The 23,645-nt window shown below is 41.4% G+C and overlaps 1 protein-coding gene across 4 annotated transcripts; it reads right to left on the reverse strand.

Moving 5' to 3' along the window:
• Positions 1-1,212: 1,212 nt before the first annotated feature.
• On the reverse strand, positions 1,213-21,900 carry AKAP10 (A-kinase anchoring protein 10). Of its 4 annotated transcripts, none has more exons than XM_069791074.1 (15): positions 21,662-21,900; positions 17,536-17,583; positions 15,017-15,199; positions 14,145-14,699; positions 12,580-12,678; positions 12,051-12,135; positions 11,580-11,703; positions 10,582-10,718; positions 9,334-9,478; positions 8,403-8,576; positions 6,101-6,210; positions 5,133-5,215; positions 4,498-4,550; positions 3,772-3,867; positions 1,213-2,671 (listed from the first exon to the last, which is right to left on the reverse strand). In XM_069791074.1, the coding sequence occupies exons 1-15, from the start codon at positions 21,681-21,683 to the stop codon at positions 2,666-2,668; spliced, it is 1,920 nt and encodes a 639-aa protein (XP_069647175.1). In that variant the 5' UTR covers positions 21,684-21,900; the 3' UTR covers positions 1,213-2,665. The 4 variants fall into 4 exon arrangements, 3 of the variants coding, with proteins under 3 accessions (XP_069647175.1, XP_069647173.1, XP_069647174.1); XM_069791072.1 differs by having other exon boundaries at positions 21,506-21,900; XR_011326058.1 differs by lacking the exon at positions 6,101-6,210 and having other exon boundaries at positions 21,506-21,900.
• Positions 21,901-23,645: the final 1,745 nt, after the last annotated feature.

Consider the following 23,645-nt stretch of genomic DNA (forward strand, 5'->3'; position numbering starts at 1 on the left):
CGCGGCGCTGCTGCCCCCTGGCGGCCGGCGGTGGGGACAGCGCCCCGCCGGAGGTCCGCGGGTTCGAGGCCGCTCCGGGGCATTTCCCGTGGTGACCACACAGGTGCTTTTGATCGTTATTTCTAAAATAAAAAGCGGCAAAACCAGGACAAATTACTCCAAATATCCCAGTCCGGTAAGAAATTAATCCAACGCTGCAGCCTGTCCAGTTGCTGTGTGTGTAAACCCTTTGGGTAAAGAAGGGCTGGGGCTGCTGTCAAACGTGGTTTATTCATCATATAAACACTGGCTCAGTGAGCTGGACCAAGGGAGATCTTGCACCGAGAGAATAAAGTCTGCCACGCAAACCTGTAACGCAGCGAGAAATTCAGTATCACCCACCCCATCCAGCACAAACCGGTAACAACCACAATAAGCATCAGACACCCATAACCCCAGAGGTCAACACTCCATCAAATCTAAACACCGCTTACGGAGAGAAGAAAAAACTGGCAGGTGGGTCCAAATCAACATCCAAGCCTCGCTTTACCCATTGACCACTGTTCAAGCAAAGCAGCTTTGAGAAGTTGCCCCAAGCAAGTGCTTGGCCGGTCCACAGCGGCCCCTCAGTACACTGCACTCCCCTCAAAGAGCAGGCAGAGGGCCCATGAACGAGGTGGAGCCCTGGCAGGGATTTCTCTTCTTTTTTTTTTGATGGATGTTTTTCTTATCAGTCTCCAGGAGCTGCAGCACTACAGGCATTTGCCGAGCCTCTCACACTCAATCTGGCCACATTGGACCGAAAGAAACACAGCCCTGAGAAATATTTGTGCCCAAACCTGTGGCCTGTAATCCCTAAACACACTCAGCTGGTTAGTTTGGATCCTGCCAAGGTAGAAAAATGAGTAAAGTGTTGCATGCAGAACCGGTGAGGGCTTAGCTTCCCGCATAAAGAAGATTCAAGTGCACATGTGTAGTTCAATACTGTGCTACAGGACCAAGCCCTGCTCCTTCTATGTGTTTTCTATCCCAAATTCAGTGATGTCCTGTGATTAACACACCTTTTTATTTAGTATTTAGAAATTAATCTTATTTCACTACACTGCCATTAACATCATCCATTAAATATTAATAAATGTGTGCAAATGTACCAGGGACAAACAGTTCAGGGGGTTGTTTCTTTTATAAACGCTTAAGACTCACATTTAAAAAAACCGACCTCATAAAGTCAAATCCCATCAAAACAGAAAATTGACACAAATTTTAATATTTATATATTTTAAATCAAAACACAATTAAATATAGTATGTTTTAAGTACATGAATACTTGGGCATGAGAGAAATAAGAGGTGGTACATAGTACCAAAAACCTATACACAGCCTTTTTTGCTTTTTCATAGACAATACAGTGTGTCTCTATACAATCGAATATTGCAACAGAATAACACTTGCTAGTCAATCAAGATATTCTGAACATTGGAGATGATTTGAGTTCTTCGCAAAGTGATTTTTTGCACAAGTTTGAGGAAAAAAAGCAATCATAAGAGTAAAACAAAAACCCCAAAATAGAAGTGTTATATACTAAAAATGCAGCGATAACATAACAGTGAGACACTGAGTAGTTTTGATACCCTGCAAAATCAATTCACTGGGGAGGAAAAAAAAAAATGGTGCTGTGTAACACAGTGGCTTTTTTACTTAAACTAAAGGTTTTGCAAGTTGCAAGTGTTGACAATGTCAGGGAGAAGGCCAGAGGTCATTAAAAATTGTTTTTCTTTGTAAACCAAACATCTGGAATTAGATACTATGTTGGTTGGAGGACAACAAGCTATGGAGAATGGCAGCAATTATTTTTTCCTTGTTTGTGGGATGGAGAGGAAAGAAAATGGAGCAGTCTACAGGGTACAATCTCCTCAAAACGTGGGCAGCATTCATAGCCACGGCTCGGGAGCAGAGGGTTGCACGAGTGCAAGACTGGCTTTTGAGTCTGCTCTGTGTTAGACGCAGGGGATTTGTGTATGCAGGTGTAAGAGCTTGACAAGGAAGACTTACACTGTCCAGGCTTTGCTCCTGATCATTCTACGCTGCCTTCAAAGTTAATGTAGTTATGAAGTAAAATACATTTATCTTACAGTTGAATACGCATCTACTTCAAGTAAGGAAAAATAAAACTTAGAACTTTTTAGGTCATTCACTGCCAAATGAATTCACCATTTCAGGTTCACTTCTCCAATGGCCAATGTCGGGGGCATGCCCCATGGCCTTTCCAATTATGTGTTTAAAAATTACAAGTAGTAGAACTAGAAACTACAGCAAAACCTTCCCCTCTGTTGTGGCTTGTGTCCCATTCCAGATATTTTGCTTAAAAGTCTTTTTGAGACAGGGTCAAGTATTTGTGAAGTTGATCACAGTTTCTCAGTGACATGCTCGTAAACTGCATCTTCCTCTCTTTAAAAACCATCATTACTGCGAGTGCCACGTACAACAGGAAAAAGTGTTTCTTCACGCTCTACAGTGGAGGTACAGGATTGCTTCTTTTTAATTCTTCCTTATAAACAAGGGAGATTTCAGCGGTTGGAGTAACAGTGCTTTGTTTTTATTGGCTGTGTTAAAGAATCCACCAAAAGGGTAAGTTCACTCACTCTTGAAGCGGAAAACCAGACTTCCTGTTCTGGCATTTCTAAAATCATAGCTAGAAAAGGAAAAACAGGGTTAGAGTTCATTTCACCCTAAAACATACAAGGGAATCACTCAATAGAAAGACATTTTGTGTTTAAAAATGTTGAAGCCAGGTATGCTTATGAGTTTGGGAAAGAAAAAAAAACCCCACACCCCAAAACTAATCCCACAAGACACTCAACCTTCCGATTACTGTAACTGTACTTGCTTAATTGAATCCAGAGCATCTGCAGCCACTCGGTATTTCTAAATACTGTGCTGAGTGACCTTTTCATCTAGCCAGACTAGAATTATATCATTTGCAGCCAAGCTATCGAGTGAAATCACTATATACAAATCATTTAAATATAACTGCTCTATTAAAAAGAAAACAGTCACAGAGTGAAACTATGGATCCATCCATTTGAGTCTAATAACTGGGCTTTGGCACATGTTTACCTTCAATAATTAAAAATAGTGCGAGTTAATTTTTAAGTCAGACGCCTGAAAGCCAGAAGTGCCAGATATTAACTTGGTAAACTGCTGTCGTCATTATTTCACAAAATTTAACTGTTGCATCAGAACTGTTTTTTTAACCAGAGAACAAGTGGACTTGTACAACGACAAAGTCACTAAACAACAATATACAACACTAAACCACCAGCCTATGGATGGAGCCACTGCACATTTTTTAAAGTGTAGGCACAGCACTGTGTAAATTAGTGCACCCAACAAGACAACTTCCCAGCTGTTGAATTTTACTGACACTTTGGGCAAATATACCAGTATTCATTAACGTGAAACAGCAAGTGTGAACTCAAATAAGGAATTATGGTATTGATCCTGCAACACAAATCACCCTTTTAACCAATAAGGTAGTTTAGAAAGACTCAAAATGAACAAAGACAATTTTAATGCTTGCACAGGAGCACCAGAACAGGCATCCGTTAAGAAATTCCTACATCATATGTAGGCTGAAACACTTCCAACCTTTGTTTCTTCATATCATGCTGTGCTTGTTTGAACATTTACCAGTGTGGGTTTCGGATGCACTAGGAAGGCAAATAAGAGCTCTGCTCCTCCCACAGTCTGGCTTAAGTCAGATAAAGACAGGCAGCCTTTCCGCCCCCTTACCTTCGTAACCTTCTCCGAAGGCTGTTCACATTGCGCCTGCTGCATAACATCATTGACTATCATCTTTGCTATCCTCCAAGCCATCTCTTCTTGAGCCTGCCGTAGAAAAAACATCCAAAAATACAGATAGCTTCAAGTTCTTAAAATAAAAATACAGTCCTCTCAACATAAGTCACACACGCAACCTTAAAGACGCCGTTAACCTTCACAACTCGGTGCCTTGTAGTAAACCTACCCTCCCTTGATGGAAATGCACCTGCTTTCCAAGTACAGCATTAACTTCAATTATCATGAGAATTTATGGCTTGATGCAATTTCCAAGAGAGTTAGTGAAGTTTTTAGACTTATCTGTTGGGGACTTGTCCAAGCCCCTCTGAGGGAGAAAAAATGCAGCCTGTAACCCATGTACAGTGATCACTTCACAGTAAAAACCAAAGAACAGCACCTCCACTCCTAACTGTGCATATATCTTACAACACCACAATAAGAAAAACCTTGACTGCAAGCCCACAGTTAACCATTATATTAGTTAAACCAGCAATCACTGGCAAAAATCAAACTAGTTTCACACATGCATGCAATCAAATTATATTTAGCACACAGAGTCTGACAGTTCGTGTTGGTGCATCAGAAAGATACTCAGAGAAACAGCCAGGATTAAGAACTTCAACATTTCATTTTCCTAATCTACACTGTAAAGTCACAAGAACATAAAAGAGGACACACCTCATCTGTGTTTCCTTGAACCCATTTCTTCATTGCTTGTGAAAACATGGACCCTAATGGAGATAAAAAACAGCAAGCAAGGTATATTAGCAAACTCTGTGTCACACCTCTATAAAAGCTTCCATCCATCTGAAGGGTTTGCACTGCTGGCGTTAGGGAACACAGAAGAGTGGCATGAAAGACAAGGGATTACACGGAGCCATGGTTCGTTAGACACTGAGCCCAAACCATTCCTCTTTACCAGAGCTGAAAAGCAGCATTAACAGCAGATCCCAAACTGGGTGGGAAGCATGTGGAGAGCTGAAGTTCTTTTTCGTGTCAAGACCAAATCTTTGAAGGTTTGATCATCAGCTCAGCTGCTAGCGGCTTTCATCCCTGCCAGGTTCCATTGACAGCTCCAACTCCCACAGGCTGCTCATACTCCCAGGAGTCCAGCTGGACCAGAAAAGCAGAATTTGGATAGGAAACTGGGCCAGAGATGGGTTTTGCCTCAGTACAGGACGATCCCCTAAGCATCTCTATTTGGCTTAAAAGAGATCTGGAAAGAGTCAAGAATCTTGCTTATCTTGACTGCAGTAAGGAAGACAGCAGTTCTGCAGATGTTTACAGAAATGGAGAGAAAGAGGAAGGCAAACCTTTTGATTTTTTGACATCAGGCTCCGGTTCAGATTCTCTGATAAACTGTCCCAGGTCACTGACTCGTCCAAACGTCATCTTCCTGAAGAGAGGAGGAGTGAAAGAACCACACAGGTTACCAAGAGAACTTCAGCATTATGGAAAGCTACCAGTCCGGAAAACAAAAAAAGCCACCAAAATGAAGACTCTAGTGTCAGAAGACTGGCATTTTACCAGTTATCACCTCTTCCACCTAAAATTGATACACTGGGAAAAATCTCCTGTTCTTCTCGCATATCTGAATTTGAAGTGCATCTTAAAAATTCTTCTAGAAACTAGAAGCAGGCAAATGCTTCAATGACTCAATCATGTAATAACAACAGGCAGTGCTAGCAAATGCTCTTCACTACCATAAGAACACATCATTAGGGAGAAAACGGTTTACAGTACCTAAAAGGACAGAAGACTGGTATGCAATAGAAAAGCAAGGTAGCTATAGAAACAAAGAATTTCTGTATGAGATCCACAGAGCAGAAGAGCTTTATAACAAAGACCAACTTAAGGAACAGAAGAATACCTGTGCAATCTGCTAAAGAAATGAAGTATAAGCCCTTATCTACCATGGGGGTAGGGAGGAATCAAAGTTGCATATTACAATATCAAAGGCACCTGAGTTTATTCTTTTCTGTTCCAACCCCAAATAGGAACTACTTAGCTGTATTTTGCAGTCAGAGGAATAATAACTAAGAGAAAGAGAAAAACCAATAGGAAACATTTTTCTGGCTACTGTTGTGGCCAGAGAAACATTCACTATGACATTGGTGTTAAATCATGCTATTGAAATAAATTTACTTTCAAATATTAAGACATGTACGAAGACTGCAACATCTTGCATTTATGCGTACTGTCCATGCAGGAGGACACAGCAAAAATGAACAGAGGTGAAACATGTAACTAGAAAGAATGAGATACACTGAATGAACCTTACCCTGCATATGTTCGTTGATATAAAGATTCTGGATCCAGACTTGCAGCATCTACAATTATTGCTTCATCAAAATTTTTCAGGATTTTAACATTAGCCTTTTTGACATTGGACTACAAATAAAAATTCTAAGTATTAGTGCCCAATGCAGACAACTAATAGCTTCTTAACAAAACCACCATTTTAGTGCTTTTACACTTAGATAAAACTCCATAAAGTCTCTAAGCAAGCGTAAAAGAATTTAGAGAGCATCTACACAGCGATGAATTCCTAACTCAGTATGACATTGTTTTTAAACAGAGAATAATAAAATTATATGAACAGAGCCAAAGACACAATGTACAGGTCAGCATACGTACATGTAAGGACTGCTGTCTAAGCATTATCAACTGCAGAGATCTGTGTGCGCATGCAAATTATTTGTTTGTGAGTACATAACACTGAACTACCTCAAAAGCTGCGGCAGCTTCGCTCATCCCCCTCATGCACTTGGTAAGCAATTCCCAAACACACTATGCTTCCCCCATACACAGAGAACAAACATTTATCTTTCAGCCTGGAGTATTTATATAAGATTATGAAAAAAAGCCAAGGAAACATTAGAGAAACAGCAGGGAGAGCACAAATGCACAGCAATCTATTAGCACCTTAACACAGAACAGAAACATTTATGGCAGCTGCCTTGCAAACTCCTTTCCTGCTGCTCTGCGCAAGCACTGTTCTTTATGCAAAAATATGCAGAGACCCAGAGATTATCCTATTCAGATAAGCAGGAATGCATACCACAAAATGCAGCACTTCATTTCCTAAATTGTCCAAGCAAGCCAATTACCAGCAGTTCCTCCTGCTCAGACTATCAAGCAGCAGGATATTTCAAGAACACAAATTTTATTCCCCACTTTGCAACTAGGGGGGAGAATATTCCCTCCTTGCAAATTAGGAGGTTTAAAAATATTACAAGCAGGTAGTACAGCTTCCAAGTTGCTTGAAACACAGTACACCGACACTGTTGATCTAGATACCAGATTTAAAACCCATGGTAGCACTGCAGCATTCAATAAAAGCAATTCAGCAGAAGCAGTTCTTGCTTAGCTTTTCTGCTCTTAGCTGGGCTTGCAGTTTGCAAGCTGACCTGGTTACAGATAAGCTAGAATCTGCTTATCCTCTCTTCTTTCACATCCGAGTTAAGCAAAGCTAGAATTTTTGGAACAGACAACTCTTGGTTAAAAACACATCTCTGACATTATTGGGATGGTTTCAGAGTGTAATGAACTCCACTGCCCGTTTCTGAGGCTAGGCCCACACAGGGACACAGCTCTCAAAAAGCAGCACCATGGAAGGCAATATAAAAGAAAGATGCTGGCCTGCAACCAGGGCACCGTGCAAAGCAAATACACTGTGGACATTTCTCAATGACTTTGGAAGGGTAACAGAGCCAAAGGAGCCTGGTCACATTTTTGTTTCTACACAGTACAGCAAAGAAGCAGCCATATAGCTCTAATCATGCTTAACAAATTATTAGAATTCCTTACCCAGCAATAGACTTTTTTTATGCCCAGCTTTACATCAAACTATATACACGCAAACAAAATTCAGGTATCACCCCCCAGCTCAGAGCATCTCGGTGGTAATATAGTCAAGAGTCAGAGCTCTCTTTTGGAAAGGTCAGGAGTATGGCCATTTTCTATCAGACCAGCACGACCAGCTAGCTTGAGGACAATAGTAGGGAAAAGTCTGCTGAGACAAACTAGTGAGCACCACCTGGTCAGATATTAACTGTCATTGCTCTATGTTTGAGCAGATAGATGCCTTAAACCCTGGAATTGAGTGGACTCTTCAGGACAGAAGATCTGGCACTTTAATAGAACTGAGCACACAAAACTGGCATACTAAGTTCTATAGCGTATTCACAAGTGTCAATTTTTGCCTGAAGTTATAACTATGGTATTGATTAAAAAAGTTATTTCTAATAAAAAGCATTCATAAATGTTATGGCACTATGAAACAGGTCTTCAGTGAATATTAACAGCTCAATAAAAACATAACTTTGATGCAAAGAACTAAAAGCAGTACAAGACTTTGGGTACAACAAATACAACAGATACCCTTCTGTGCCAATATTGTTTGTTTAAACTTAGCAGTAAGTAGACTAAACACATCCTAATATAACAAAGGCTTTAATGTTAAAGTGGAATGGGAAGCTTCAAATTACAAGATGTTTCCTTAGAGCGTATGAACATTGATATTTATACAGAAAAGTGATTGCAGCATTTCCTATAACAGAATCAAATGAAGAAACTCATACCTGGGAGGCAGAGCCATCCAGGCCCCCTATAGAATCGCTATCAGGAGAGCTACCGGGGCCATGAATACTCAGTGCAATATTCCCTCCTGGAAATTCATCTCCTCGTACTGAATGGATGAGATCATTCAAGTATTTGTAGTAAAGGTTGCTGGACAAGAAACCAGGTAAAAAAACCTGAGAGACAGAAGAAGGAGTCCTCTTTAATCAAGGCTGGTCTGCACAATTACTGTGGATTGTTTGCAGAACAGAAGGGACACACAAGCATCTCAGTCCTCATGTAGATGGTACACAAGTAAAAGTGTCGACACATGGAATTATTCCAGATTAGTGATTGCATTGCTTTAAATTTGAATCCTACCGCAAAATGAACAAAAATAACTGCGTATTAACCAAATTCTCCAGTACTGGAACTGAAGTTCAGATATTTTTTTTTCTTTTCCTCTAGAAAAGCCTGACAACCCAACAGGCTTACAGTTATTTTGCTCTGCTGTTCAAAAATCATCTGCAGTTCCAGAATCAAATCATTAATCTCTAGTATCCAGCTACCCCAGAGTTACACGCTATTAGCCACACCACCAGTATTAGACTTGCAAACAACTGCTACTAGCAGGAAGGAAAATTTTCTGAAGATATGTAATAAGCTGTTGATAGCAATTCACATGGGAGGAAATTCTGTTACTTCCATTAAAATGCAGTAATCACCAAGGACAAACATTTCACAGAGAATTAACAGAAGGGTGGTATCTTTTCAAATCAGGTTGGGGAAAATAGTTTAGCAAATTTTACTAAAGCTGTTCTATTATCTAGGTAAACAGGAAGTCAGTTAAAGAACAGGACAAATCAGAGATGCTGAAGGGGACACTTGACATGCTGCAGAATCTCCACACCATCTTTACGAACTGTCAAAACCGTTCTGAAGAAGGTATCTCACCGTCTCCATGGTAGTCCACGCCTGCCGCAAGGGAGTAGTGAAACAGTTAGGGAGAGGACCACCTTCCCTGCAGATGTTGGATTCAATCTCTAACCTCACCGAGTCATCAAACCCAAGCGGATGCGTGGCTTGAAGGGAGAAGTACCTGCAGCACCGGACAGGGGAAGAAGACAACACAAAAGGATTTGCAAAACTTTGCAGGTGGCTAGTACCCCCCTTTCCACCCAAGACCGTTAATCATGCTGCAGCCACTAGATGGTGCTGGCTTCAAAAACGTACATACAACTGATCTCACTAACTACAGGGGAACAAAGTCCCCGAGTCACAGAAACGTTTGATAAAGCCTTGCCCTGAAGATACAGAAAAAAGAAACAGAGCATCATGTGAACTACTGATGAGAGGAATCTTACGCACACAGCTTTGTAGCAGGGAAGCAGCAATGAAGCAGGAAACACCCAGAACTCTGAAGCAGCGTTTGCTCTACTAATCACATCATTAAAAACTGAGTTTATGGACAGAGCAGGGGAATGACTGATGAAAGTCAGAGTGAATTGTCTGCTTCCACTCCAATTATTATTTCCTACTAGGGTAATAACTCAACAAGCTTGTGGCAATGAGTCTCACACTTAAGCTTAAGAACAAAGTTTTTCTGGAAGCAGTTTTGATGTCTGTCTTCCAGTTGCATTATTGCTAAAGTGAAACACAAAATAAAGGAAAAAAGTTACACTACTGAGAGTGAGAGGAAAGTCTGATATTAAAAGGGATCTGATCGCTTCCTTAAAAAAGGAAAATATTTTTAAGTACTAAGAACAAGCACTGTTTGGCTTTTACTACGTGTGAAATGGCTCCTACAGCCTACTTTAAATGGATAACACTATCCGAACCTTAAGGTTTTTCCTACAGTGATGCACCTGCTATTAGCTTTAAATCCTTTACATTTTCAAATGGGAATTAATTAGCTTTGATATTTCACAACCAAACATTAACTCAAGCAATCAAGTCCTGAAAATTCTGAACTGTGTTTAAGAATGGAGTCCTTATAAGGATTTTCTCCTCGTGTATAAAGAAAATTTTAAAAGTTGTGTGCATACACTTCAAAGGCCACGTTAATAAAATGCACTTCAGCAAAACAGCACAAGACTGCACAGTTATGGTTTGAAAATGACAAGTTCCTTTTGCACAGTGCAACACAAAACTACAAGCACAAAATTAGAGCTTTAGAAACAAATAGTTGTTGAACTCCCTCACTTGTCATATAAAATCATGGCATCATTCTGTGCTTCTTGCCCATCATACTGGCCTTTTTTGGCAGCAAGTTGAGACTGGAAGTTATCTGCTGCCAACCAGAACTGCAATACGTTAACTGCATCTTCCTTCTCCATGTACTGGAACAGAAATTTAAAAAAGAGAAGAAATTAAAGAAGTTTTAGCAAGAAACTTTTAATAAGCATAGACAAACCTGCTCCTTCCCATTTAAAACAAGAAATATAGTCTATATATTAATGATGCAAAATTGTCACCAGGACATACAAATATTCTGAATTTTCAGATACAGTGCTGCAGACAGATTTAGTTCAGTTAAAAAAAAAAACAAACTTGTGACATTTCTTTTCTGTACTGATTTTCACATTTAGTTTCCAAACAACTATTATTTGTATCATACTAAAGACAGGGGAAACACAATTTTCATGCTATGCTTAGCTTACATGAACTCTGCGTATTGTCTCAGTTTCCCAGCTTGCTGTTTCAAGCTACATTGTCTTATCAGACTATCAAGACAAATATTCTACTACTAGCAGATGATTCCGTAAAGGTATAGGGTCCTGCAACTGTAAAATCATACATCTAACCCACCACATTCCAACTTGATATCCTCTCTATGTACAGCTAGTGAATTATTCGTTATCTGTTAGAACGCTCAAGGCTTTCAAAATCACTACTTCACTTCGCAAGATAAAGACGACTATGTCAAAGCTTCTACAAAGCAAAGAGAAACTTAGAAACACTAACTGGAGAAGACATGCACGAACACTCATTCTACAATAAGGAGTGTACAGGTTTGAACGTTTGAAATAGTTCTACATGTGGACAGGAAACAGTTTAATGTATTTTCTCCCAGAAAAAGATAACACCTCATCTTTTTTATTATATTTGAGGTGTCTTTATTAGAGCCATCAGGAGATGAAAATTTTTTTCCATTTGATAAAAAGGAATAAAAAAAGCAAAGCCAAAACCTCAACACTCACCTCAGAGAAATAGAACAGGGCCGATTCACAGAAAAGTATGTCAGCCAGATAAACAGTCCCGCTAGTCAGCACCTCAATCTGGTATTTACAGAAATGATGACTTCGCAAAAATTCACTAAAGTGCCTGCACACAGATAAAATAACAGTTAGCTGTTAAGGGTCAACAGCATTCGAGGCACATTATGAACCAATTAGTTCTTGCCCCAGAAGTCTCTTACTTTTAGTTGGATAAAAGCAAAACAAGCAAGAAATGGTGCAGGTTAACAAGTGACACAAGAAAGATAAAAAGAATGCAATAATAGCATGCACATACAACCTCAGCAAATGATCACAAGAACGGATTTGGAGGAAGAGATCTGAGCAGTTTCAAAAAAGTTATTATATAGTTATGCCTCCATAAACACTTTTAATGGAACCACCTTTTGCAAAAGGACAATAGACACAAGAAGCCAAACCATTCAATCAACTTACTCTTGTTCCATTGCATTAAACACTATTGACTGTGCTGTAACAAAACAGTTCGGATCCACTTGTCCGTCTTCCCCACAAATCTTTGCTGCAAAGAAAGACCAGGTTAATTTTAACATGCATTGAGCTGAAAGACATGAGTGATGACTAGTTAATGAAAAATTGCAGTTCAATGCCACTAGACTCAGCTGGTTCTGACTGCACAAACAGAGCTTTTAAAGTACTGCAGATAGCTGAATGATAATGTTACGGCTAAAATATTTGATTGAGATGCAAATATGGATTCCCTCCCTAACCACCAGGAATTGTTTCACTAATTTAAGCAAAGTCTCTGAAAAATTCTTCTGGAGAAACTGCACAGCACTACTGAAAGGTCAGATCCACTGATACTTGTAACATGATCTACTATCCTTTTACAACTGACTTTAAAATTCATAAAAATAAAAAGAAATATGAGCTTGTGTGGTATTAAAGACGCATTTTTATGGGGAAGGAGGAAGCTCTGAAATGAGTAGGCAGTATACATTCTTACCAACTATGTCATTTCTCATTGCTTCTGTAATAGGTATTGGTTTAGCAGCATCTGGAGAAATATATTTGGTAAAAGTACTAACTGCATCCCGTTCTATACCTACAAGGAAGAAATATAGAGTCAAATTTTGAATTCCTTGGCACAGGTCTAAAATGAGGTGTGAATAACAAACACCTGTTCTTCAGAAAAGCAAGCATCTAATTATCAGTGACAAGTTTCCTTCCCATCAAGCTTTCAGTCCACTACTGATACAGTCGCTGTAGCTTGTCAGTAGCAAAGTTATCTCTAGCCAGGTCACAATAAGCCCAGCATGGACTGACTAGTGAGATGGAATAAAGCAACATAGATCTGAATTCCCTGCCACCAGACAAGAGAACACCCTCTTCCTCAGCCGCACACCTTAGTCCCAGAAGTAACGCCTTTCTGGCAAGAACTGCAGTGAAGTTCCCAATTTCTAGCTCTAATCATAGACAACACAAAATACTTGCATTATAAAAGAATTAAAAGAAAAAAAATCTTAAAATGTGATGCCTCAGAACAAGATGTATGCTTTACGTGTCATCTTTCAAGAGCTGGGACACTGCTCTGGAAAAAGAGGAAAAAAATTGTACTCCAGACTTTTCAGATTTCTCAAAAAGGACCTAGTATTTTCAAATTCTTTTTAGACATCAGAAAGCAGAGGTGCTTTTCATGGCTAAATTATCATTATGTTTAAGCTACTTTGGGGCTGAGGTTATGTATTGTGGAGGTACGTGATAAATAACTATATGAGAACAACAAACAGCAAGAGAAAGGGATGCAACACAAGGAAACAGTTGGGCAAACAAAAGGAACCAATATGAAGAAAGGAGCGTTTCCTTTTTGTCTGTAGACTTGCACAAATGAGAGAGGACTGAGTAGATGCAAAGTAGAGAAACAGGTTACTGTGCACGTAGCTTACTACCAAAAGTAAATATTTTAATTTCATCCTTACTTCCAGCAGCCTCTGAAGAGGTGGAATCCAAATGTGACAACAAATCAGTTACAAGGGGAGGAACTCTATCAAATAAATCCAAGAACAAAAACAGTACATTCCACACAAAAATCTCTACATGTAACCATTACTTATGTCATTTTACGTGATACAGGATATTTACCTTCCGTGGAAAGTTAATTACCAATTCTCAGCCCCATCACCCAAATTTTCTGCAACTCTTAAGTTGGGATGAGATGGGTGAGGGAAGAACAGGACATTGCAATGTTCATCTTCATTTCTTAAGATTACACATGTAAGAACAGAAGTAACCTAAGCTTATTAGAGTGTATAATGATTCTGAACTCTCTTCAGCAGCGTATTTATTTTTAAGCAGCCAGACAGTCAAACAATACATAGCTCAAACTGACCATTAGCTTATACAGCAAGTTAACATTACCGATAGACAAAGATTACTTTCTTTCTTGCAACATCACATCATACTTACTAAGAACACGTGAGAACCGAAGCAGCTCACTGTACAAAGCAACCAGCAGCTAGTATGTTCCCCATCTCCCCACCTTTTAAAAGAAAGGGAACACATGGCACTTACTTTTCATGAGTTTTCCTGACAAGTCTTTTAGTGCAGAGGAGGGGCTGTTTCTATTTGATACTGTAAGCTTGGAAGATTCTTGCTCATCAGCTGGAACAGAATGGGTCCCTGTCTCAGATTTTCTTAGACAAAGAACACTGGTATTCTCACTCTCCTGACCCAAGAGCACGTGGTTCTGGCTGTTGCTAGTTCTGTCGTTCTTGTCCAAATCCACTGGCTTGGTCCTGAGCAGACGGACTGTGCTAGAATCCTCCAGTCTCTCCTCAAGCAATCCAGTTGGAGAAGACGACCCAATTTCCTGCTGTTTCGAGGGTGACACTGGTTCTGCCAACGAACTCTGCTTAACTGTGTTCAAGCTATGTGCTCTTATACGGGACCATGTTGTGGAGTGGAAGCTTTCAGCCTCTAACCAAAACTTAACCAAGTGTTCCATTCTGCGTAGTTCCATAAACTGGATAAAATAAGGGAGGGCTACATTGTCCTGCAGAACTTGTTCAAGGGTCTTTGAAAGGCTTGATTTGGTCTCTTGAGCCTGGTAATTCAGACACGATCTGCCTGAAGAAAAATATAAAGGGAATAACTCCATATTGTACTCCAGACATGGGTATTCAGTACAAAAATGGCCTGCAATGCAACTGGTGAAAAGACGATTCCAGCATAACAGCAGTACACAAAGTAAAGGAGTCTCTTTTCACAAATAAATGTACTGTCCCCATTCAAAACCCTTCTAGGGTAACACAGACTGTAACAGCAGTCAAATTTTTCAATTACCTAATCTACTTGCCTGAAAACCAAAAGATGGTGAGCATACCAGTAATATACATAGAATAAAAAGAAATGTTGACATCATTATAAACCTGATGAAGCCTTACCTAAGTCTCCAAAATGAGCAGCTTCCATGTGACTTGGCTGCTTCTTAAGGGCAGCTGTCCGACTGCTAGAAAAAGAGTCCATGTTGGCAGAGATGGCATTAATTGCCACATGGCTTGGTCCCGCAGCCTCCAGCAAGGCATGATTTCTAGTGCTTCTTTGAGGGGAATGTACTGGTATTGGAGCTGGAATCAAGACAGGAATGATTAAAAGACAAAGATCCCAAGACGTCTTCTAAGCAGCATCCAATGCTAAGCACCCCAAGATATGCCAGAAAGTTTGCCAGACTCAATCTTATTAAAAACCTTATTGTACCACTGTGTCTCATCTTTGCTCAAGGGTCTGTAAGAGTAAAGACCACAGAAATAACCAAGTTTTTATTATAGCAAGAATAAAATCACTTCCAATAGATCAGTGGTACCCACCCACCTATATTTTCCTTATTCAGCAGCTAATCAAAAGATGCCAAGTCTAAGTTTACAAATAAAATATTATTCCCGAGTCTTCCTGCTTCCTTGATAACCACTAACGTAACAACTTAATACTTTGTCAACAATTTAGTTTACCTACAATGTTTTTGCCAAACCATTCCCATACCTTTTTGAAGGCTAAAATATGTTACAAAATCCTCAACTACAAAGCTATCTGCGAGTTTTAACATGAATATCTTTCAAAAATATTTTCTTTGCCTCTATTTGGTTTTAAGAGGAAAAAGGAACAAGGAAGTATCTCTGACGAAACCCAGGTTATAAGCCTTAACCTCCTCTAGCTGTTTTAGAACACAGCTGGCTATTTAAGCTCAACAAGAACAAAGAACTTCCTCACACAAAACTCACTGCCAGTGAAAAAGCATCAACTAATCATTAATTGATGACAAAGCTGAAAAAAACAAAACATGCTCATAGTTTCAAAAGCTCTCAGGAAACTGCATTTGATTAGGATGTCATGCAAGGACATTTTACACCTCTCATTCAAAAATGAAGCAAGTCAGATGACACATTATCTCAGCACACTACTTCCTAACGATGTGTTTCATCAAGGTGTCAAGCAACTTGGTTTTGATGACTTTCATGCTGCATAAGTTTCTTTCTATTCACAATTTTATGACACAGGATGACAGAAGTCGACAATTTCACACTTGCACGTCACAGTAACAGATTCCTATACCGTTACGTCTAAGGTGAGTTAAAATGCTTAAGTTATTGCAAAGTGTTTCTCCAGTTGCAGTGTTTGGTACCAAGACACTGCCTGCCACCTCTTACAAAGCTTTTGGTATTTAATAGCAGCAATAATGGAGAAAACACATTTTTTCCAAGGCCAATGGATGGCAGCCAGTGGCTTGGCTGATGACAGTAACTGGGGAAAACTTGGTGGAGGCTACTCATGTAGAACCAGAGCCACACTCCTCATAACGGTTTAGGCTTTTGTGAATTAGATTCAAATTTAATTTTATATTATGAACATGAGGAAAAAAAAGTTCTACTTAATCTAAGGATCAAACACCTGTTCCAAAACCTCCAGACAGTATTACATCACTAACCTAACATCATACAGATCACAGAGTAGCTGCTCACCAAACTGGAAAGATGCTCTCTGTTTGCAGCAGCTCACAATGTTTAATATGATAAATTTTCAAATTTGTTTTTATTTACAGGGTTACCATACTGTAGCCTTTTCCTGGTAAACTCTTTCAGCTAGTCATCAGAAATTGTAGTTGCACTGAAATCATGGAGTGTGCTATTAAATGGATGCAACTTACTGTTTCCTATATTTGATTTGAAAGACAGACCACCAAGGTGAAAAAAGTCTTTAATTTTCTCTTGATATCCAGATAACACATTAACAAGTACAGAAACAGGATTTTGTCTGAGGATATAAAAGTAACAGATCAGATTCATGCAAATTACCTCATCTCCTTTTAGTACTGCAATAAAAAACTGCCAGGACAAATAATCTTGTTTTCCCACTGTTTATAAACTTCCTTCCCATCAAGATTTTTTTTCTCTCCTAACAGATTTAGCAGCAAGATTTCTGTATCACACGGAGCAGCACTAGAATAGCTATTCATTCTGACCAAGATTCAGATCTTCAGTCTCACAAGCCACATCAGTCAAAGTTAAATTAGACATTGGCAGCCTCTTTTGCGAATTAGACACAGTTAAGCTGCATTTTCAAAACTGCAAAGTGCACTACACGTAAGCATGAAACTTCAGAAGCAATTTGTTGTAGATAAGCAATAACCACTATCTGCAAGGTGACTGAATTGCATGATCACTTTGAATTAAAGCTTATGTCTGACATAATTTAATAACCTTCTGTACTTACAGATTCAGCAAGATGACTACGAAAGATTAGCTACTATAAATACTCTGAAACAGAATTAAGTTTTGGGTTTGTTTTGTTTTTATTGCATATGTCACATCTGCTCTCAGTCATAAGGAAATTATCCCACTGGTTAAAATAAAAATGGCAGATAATATTAGATATCTGAATTTATAGGCAAAACAAATATTGATCTTACTTTTAATTGCTTTCACATCTGTGGTCTTTTCTTGTTCTTTGCCTTTCACTGTAAAATACAAAGGAAAATGTTAATGCTATTTTGGGTGACTAATGGCATTTACCATAGACTAGACATAAAATTCCCAACTTCAGCAAGTATCAGAGGCAGATGTAAACTAACATTCTTTTAAAACTGCCCTCTCATTTAAATCTGCACATCTATTAAATGACAGAGGCTTTCAAAGCTTTTGTGTTGTTTTCAAAAGCAAAACCTTATCATCCATGAATTAAGTTTAATGTAATACAGTATGTTAAAATTAACACTGAGAAAGACGCTTGCTGTCTATATGATTAAAGCAAGGCTACATTCAAGTTTACTTTAATAAATAGCATTAACTCGAAAGAATGGATAGATGTGTTTTAAGTGTAGGGCACTGGCAGATGCTCCGTATGAACTAGAAGTCACACACCTAAACCCAATATCTCCCTCATATTACAGCAAGAGCAGTACAACACACAGCCAGAGGGATGTACGTGGAACCACCTCCACAAAGCCAGAGCCAGCCCATGACTCCTCAGCTGTGATGGATACCACAGAAATGTTCTGGAAACACACTGCAAATAGTTAATTCTCTCACAAATGATATTGCTTAACTATCATCAAAGCTATGGCAAGCAACTGGTGGGAAGATAATAGTTTAAAAAAAGCTGTGATGGAAAAGCCATATTTTTGAAAATTATTTTTTAAAGGAAGCTCCTAAAGGAAGTGAACGAGGAGATCCATTTGAAACAAAAATAAAGAAACCAAAGGACTACATAAACAGGATGGCATGAGAAACAAATTAAGTGGTGATATTGGAGTAGATGATCTACTAGCAAAACCTTCTCCAGCTGCTCCAGGCTGGGATCATTACTACAAATAGGTCATCTTTGAACACTGATTGTGGAGTCCTTCCAAACAGAACCACAAATCATAACCCAGCACAATCAAATATTTACATCACAAAACACAAGCAGATTACAAAAAACCCACCCCAACCTTTCCTACTCTGACCTAAGTATTTTAAATATTTTAAAGGGAAACTTCAATCTCTGGTTACATAATTGTCCTGCACGGTGGCGGCTGCAGCACTGCCGTGCTGCCAGCCTTCGCTGCAAGAAGTATAAACGTTGCAGGTCTGTGAATTGGCAAGTCAGCATTTAAGATTGAAGCTAGCAGCTAGCACATTCCTTCTCTCATAGAGAGGTTTAAGCCTCCGTTAAAAGAGCTGGATTCTTTTAAAACCGAACTCTCACAGGCAGATGCAGCTGTGAACAGTGAGAATAACCACCTTTTACATAACTGAGGGTGTGCTGATACGCTGGAGAAAAATCACTGAAAAAAAAAAAATCTGCATGTCTGAAGTAACACTGAGGTACAATGGGAACGAAGCAACCTCTACGTAGTATTACTAACCTTTATCCTTTCCAAAATTATTCCAATAGTGGACTCATCAAACCGATTCCTAACTATCAGCAATACTTCCTGAGTTTCAACAGAAGAGTCCTCCATAAGCCTGTTTTCAGTTTAAATACATCTATTCCTTCCTACCAGCTACTCAGTTCCCCTGCCTAGTTACCTACTTATTCCTGGTAATACAAACTCCTGGTTCATGTTCCCAACCTCTTTATACACAGGCTTCTTTTGTCCCCATCAGCTTCAAGCAGAACAAAATGAAGTAGTTAACAGCAGAGGACAAAAGAAAACTCCTATACATGACAAGACCAAATTTTAGAGAGTGAAGTTTCACTAAAGGAATTTACTTTCACTTTCCTCAAAAAAACAGACGTCACTTGGTGTCTGTGTGAAGCCAGAGAGATAACTGCGGTACACGATGACCGAGGACTAAGAGTTTGTGAGAATTCCCAGTAGCAAACCCCATTCACAATGGGGTAACACATCAAACCAAGGCAAACCAGCCACGTGACATTTGAGAATTTTAATTCACACCTTGAATTACAGAAGAATGAACAAACCTAAACTCTTCATGCGTGTACGTGTACAAAAACCAATATAAAACTTCAGAGGTCAGCTAACTAGTAGGACTGTGTACATTATTTCCAAGATATCTGTCGTGAATGAGCATGTAATCTGGCTGTTTCATTGATAACAATTTCATAATCTGCCCTCAAGTGCCCAGCTGCTGGTTCAACTGTTATAGTTTAACTTCCCAACCTACTATCCACCCTCAGACTTCTAGACCTTTATTTTAAGGCCCATGCCAAAAAAACCCAAATGTTTCACCATTGTTCTTGATTTTTCTACGTTAGTTGTTTTATGATCCTTGCTATAATTTTTAAAAATTGTTTTAGTTTTTACCAAATGTGATATCCTCCTAAACAACAATAGCTCAACCCGAGAACACTGATGCTTTTATATGGTTTTGGACTGCACGTGTCTAGTCTACAGAGTTTTATCATGAGCTTTAATTTGTTGCTTTTCTCCCAGCTGCAGTTTAAGATCTTCCCTAAAAGCCAGTATCTAAAATGGAGATTATACAAAACGGTATTATTTTATGTAGAACCCAGATGAAAGCTTACTCCTCTCCTCTTCTTAACAGCGCCTCTCTCAGGCATTTAGTTCTGACTGTGCTCCTCTGACCAAAGATCCTTTAATCCAAGTTAACACACTCAATCAGACATTACTTTCTCCCCAAGAAAGTTTTTGCCAAAGCTTACACTGTTCCTATGATTACGCATCAGGATGGAACATCAGCTCCACAATTCTCTTCATCAACGAAGCAGCAGAAGCTATTTGTGAACAGTTTATAAACAGTATGAAAGTTCTATTCTGCAGCTCAACATTAGTATGTAAACAGCCCAGAAAGGATTACAGCACTTGCAAAACCTTCAGCGGACTTCTAGAGTCTTCAGAACTACTCATACGAACAGAAGTTTAAACTAATTTCTCCCAGGACTACTGCACTAACCTCCACAAAGAATGAAAGTTTCAATGGGGCTACTTTGGCTGAACAAGCTTACAACAGTTAAGAGCAAAAACATCATCTCAGATTGTATGTTCTCTCCTCCTAACTTACAGTCTTGCCTCCCAAGATGCACGTTTTGGGCTTTACCAGCTGAGAAATGCTTTAGGAGAGCATTGTAACAGCCACTGCTGGAAGAGCAATGGTCGTTTTGCTTGAACTACAGCATTACAAGATAACAGAACTACTTTCCCAAGAGGCCCCTCCTAAAAGGTGCCACTTTGAACAAAAACCACTCAAACCACATATCATGCAGATTGAAAGTGCACTACACCACACTTCATCACAAACTGTGGCACAAAAGCGCCTTCAAAGTGTTTCATTCTCAAAGAACATTGAGACTATATCCATTTGTGCTATAGGAATGTTATAAACATTTCAGGACTCCTAAATTTCAAATCTTAGCTTGCGCTCTGTAACATCAACAAACATATTACAAAATAAATTGTCAATGACTCCTTTGGCTTTTATGAAGAACTCAGTGCGATGAGGTCTCTTTTTCAATTAGGGTTTTTAGCTACTGCCGTAACACACTCAGCCCATTACGTTTTTACGGAACCACCTATACCAGCATTGTGAAAAAAAATCTTCTGTGAACAGTTAAAGAGGCTCAAAAATGGCATGAGGTAGGAGACATTTTACACCAGTCCCCCTAACCGCACAAGTCACCCGTTTCAGAAGTGCTAAGCTATATTCCTCCCGTGCAGAAGAAGGGTGGAAAAACCGTACGAGCGCTACAACTGCAGCCGCTCCCCGAGCCGCCCCGGGAAGGACGGAGGCTGCAGCCCGGCGTTCGCTACCGCCCGCAGCCGGGGCTGCCCGAGGTCACCGGGGGAGCCCCGATCGCAGCCGCCGCCCCGAGGTCCCGCAGCAGCGATCCCCGCACAGCCCCGGCCTCCCCCCGCCCTCCTCCCCGACCCCTGAGGGAGGAAAAGGGCCCCGTCCCCGGGAGGTGCCGGGACTGACCGTCATTTGCGGGGAGCCCGCTCCTCAGGGGCCGAGTTTCCTCTCGGGGCCCCGTCGCCGTCCCCGGAGGGGCAGGGCCAGAGCCCAGAAGCCGTGTGGGGGACGAGGCCGGCAGCCGCCCCTCAGCCCCGGGCCTCCCGCCCGACGCCCCCCTACCTTTCCGCCTGAAGAAGGACATGGTGCCGGGGAGGGGGCGAGGCGGCCGCTGGGGAGGGGGGGGGGGGGGGGAGAAGGGGAGGGAGGGGACGAGGGCAGCGAGCCGGGCTCCCTATGAATGAGACTCCTTCCTCCGCCCGCCGCCTCCTCTCCCTCCGCCTCTTCCTCCCGCGGAGGCGCCAGCGGCCGCCATGTTGTCAACAACCGCCCCGCTCCCTCTTCCGGGCAGCCGGCGGCCCGCCGAGCATGACGGGATGCGGCCGCGGCCCCCGCCTCACTCAAGATGGCCGCCCTAGCGTCGGGCAGCGCAGCCAATCCGCGAGTCGGGGCGGCCATCTTGGATGAGGGCAAGAAGCTCACGGGGGGGGGTCCACGGCGAGGGTGGGGCGGAGGCCGGCAATCCCCCATCAGGGCTAGGGGCGCCGGGCGGAGTGAGGCGTGGTCGGCCATCTTGGATGAGGGCGGGAAGGCCTTGAAGAGGTGTTTTGGGGACCCTGCGGCAATTTGGGCGCGTCCCGTGGGCGAAGGGGGACAGCCTGCCTCGGGGACAGGCGACAGCGAGCGAGGGGACAGGAGGGAGCGGCGTGGCAGGGCCGGCGAGAGCCGAGGTGCTGTGCGAAGCGCCCTGGAGACCTCTGAGGCGTGGGCCCAAAATGGCCCCTTCGGCCCCAGAGGCTGGGGCAGAGGAGAGGGACCGCCCGACAGGCCCCACGTCCGTCTGAGCGCTGGCGTGGGGACTTTGCCGTCCCCATGGAGACAGCCACAAGCTGCTGGTCCCCGTCCGAGCGAGGCCCTGGTCCCTAAAGGCAAAAGGCCATCCCCTGCATGTGCACGAGTTACACAGTGGCACCAGCCGGTGCATTCGTGTGGTGCCAGAAATGTGGCAGGGCTTCCTGCAGCTCTTGTCATCGCATCATCTCCATCGCAGACTACCCGGTATTGGTGCGGTGTAACCAGAAAACCCTGCCAGGCAGCATAGTGCCGGTCAGGATGTGGGGACGCAGCATGGGTGCTGTAAAGCAGAGTGTCTGATAAGTCAGTTCCGTCTGCGTCCCAAATCCTGCCACAAAAATCCTCTTAATTATCCTCCCGAGGCAAATCTTCTCTTTTTTCAGCCAGAAAGGACGTTCGGAGTTACAACACATGGCTTACATTGATTGCTGAAGAGCAGTATATGATACAAATGCTTTACAAACACTTTGTAAAGACTATTATTATAATTTCTGGTTTATGCATGAGGAAACTGCGGCACAGCGCCAGAAAGCAGCTCTTCCAAAATCACACAGCTACACCTGATCCGTGCAGCAAAGCGTATAACCTTATGCCTTTGAAATTGCCATGAATGCTGGAGAACTACCTGAGAGCAATGAAGTCCAGCAAGGGCGAGCGTGGAAGAAACACAAACCACCTCCACTTTCCTGTGGGCTTTGGCACTCCATACCGGTGGACAGGAATTAGCTTTCCAAATGCATAACTCTCAGCCCAATTCCTCTTCAAGCTCCTTTATGCCACAACATTTCTGGGCTTGATCCCAAGGAGCTTGTCTTGTGAGGTGCAGTGAGCAAGACACCACGAGGGTCCTGAAACAAACGCTGCAGGTGGTGCAGGGACTGCAGGAGGCAGCTGCAGTTCTTCCTCTTACATCCCCATGTCATGACAGATCGATGCAGTGTCATCCCTCTGCGATGTAACTGTCCTGCCATCGGTGCTTGAGCCATGAGAAAATTGTGTAATTAATAATCATTACGTAGATTTCTGCAGCATCTCTCATCCAAGTGTTCCAAAGCTCTTTACAAATACTCATTAATTAAGGCTCATAAATTGTAAATTTCATAAAAGGTATATGGGGATGTCTTCAGGGCTGAGGTGAAGCCGTCTCTGGGGCAGGATGTTGCAGCTGATCAACACCATATACCAACTGCATTTTCTCTTTTGATATTATTTTTGTTAACTGGTGCTCTTTCATACGTTTTTGTACATGTGC

Source organism: Haliaeetus albicilla, chromosome 9 (assembly GCF_947461875.1).
Source record: "Haliaeetus albicilla chromosome 9, bHalAlb1.1, whole genome shotgun sequence".
Taxonomy (NCBI): domain Eukaryota; kingdom Metazoa; phylum Chordata; class Aves; order Accipitriformes; family Accipitridae; genus Haliaeetus; species Haliaeetus albicilla.

Coding starts and splice junctions, on each gene's coding strand:
- AKAP10 (XM_069791072.1), bottom strand. CDS start 21,683: ATGTCCTTCTTCAGGCGGAAAGGTAGGGGGGCGTCGGGCGGGAGGCCC. Junction 6,211..8,402: donor TGGATGGCTCTGCCTCCCAG/GTATGAGTTTCT, acceptor TTTTATTTGTAG/TCCAATGTCAAAAAGGCTAA. Junction 4,551..5,132: donor TGATGTCAAAAAATCAAAAG/GTTTGCCTTCCT, acceptor TATCTCCATTAG/GGTCCATGTTTTCACAAGCA.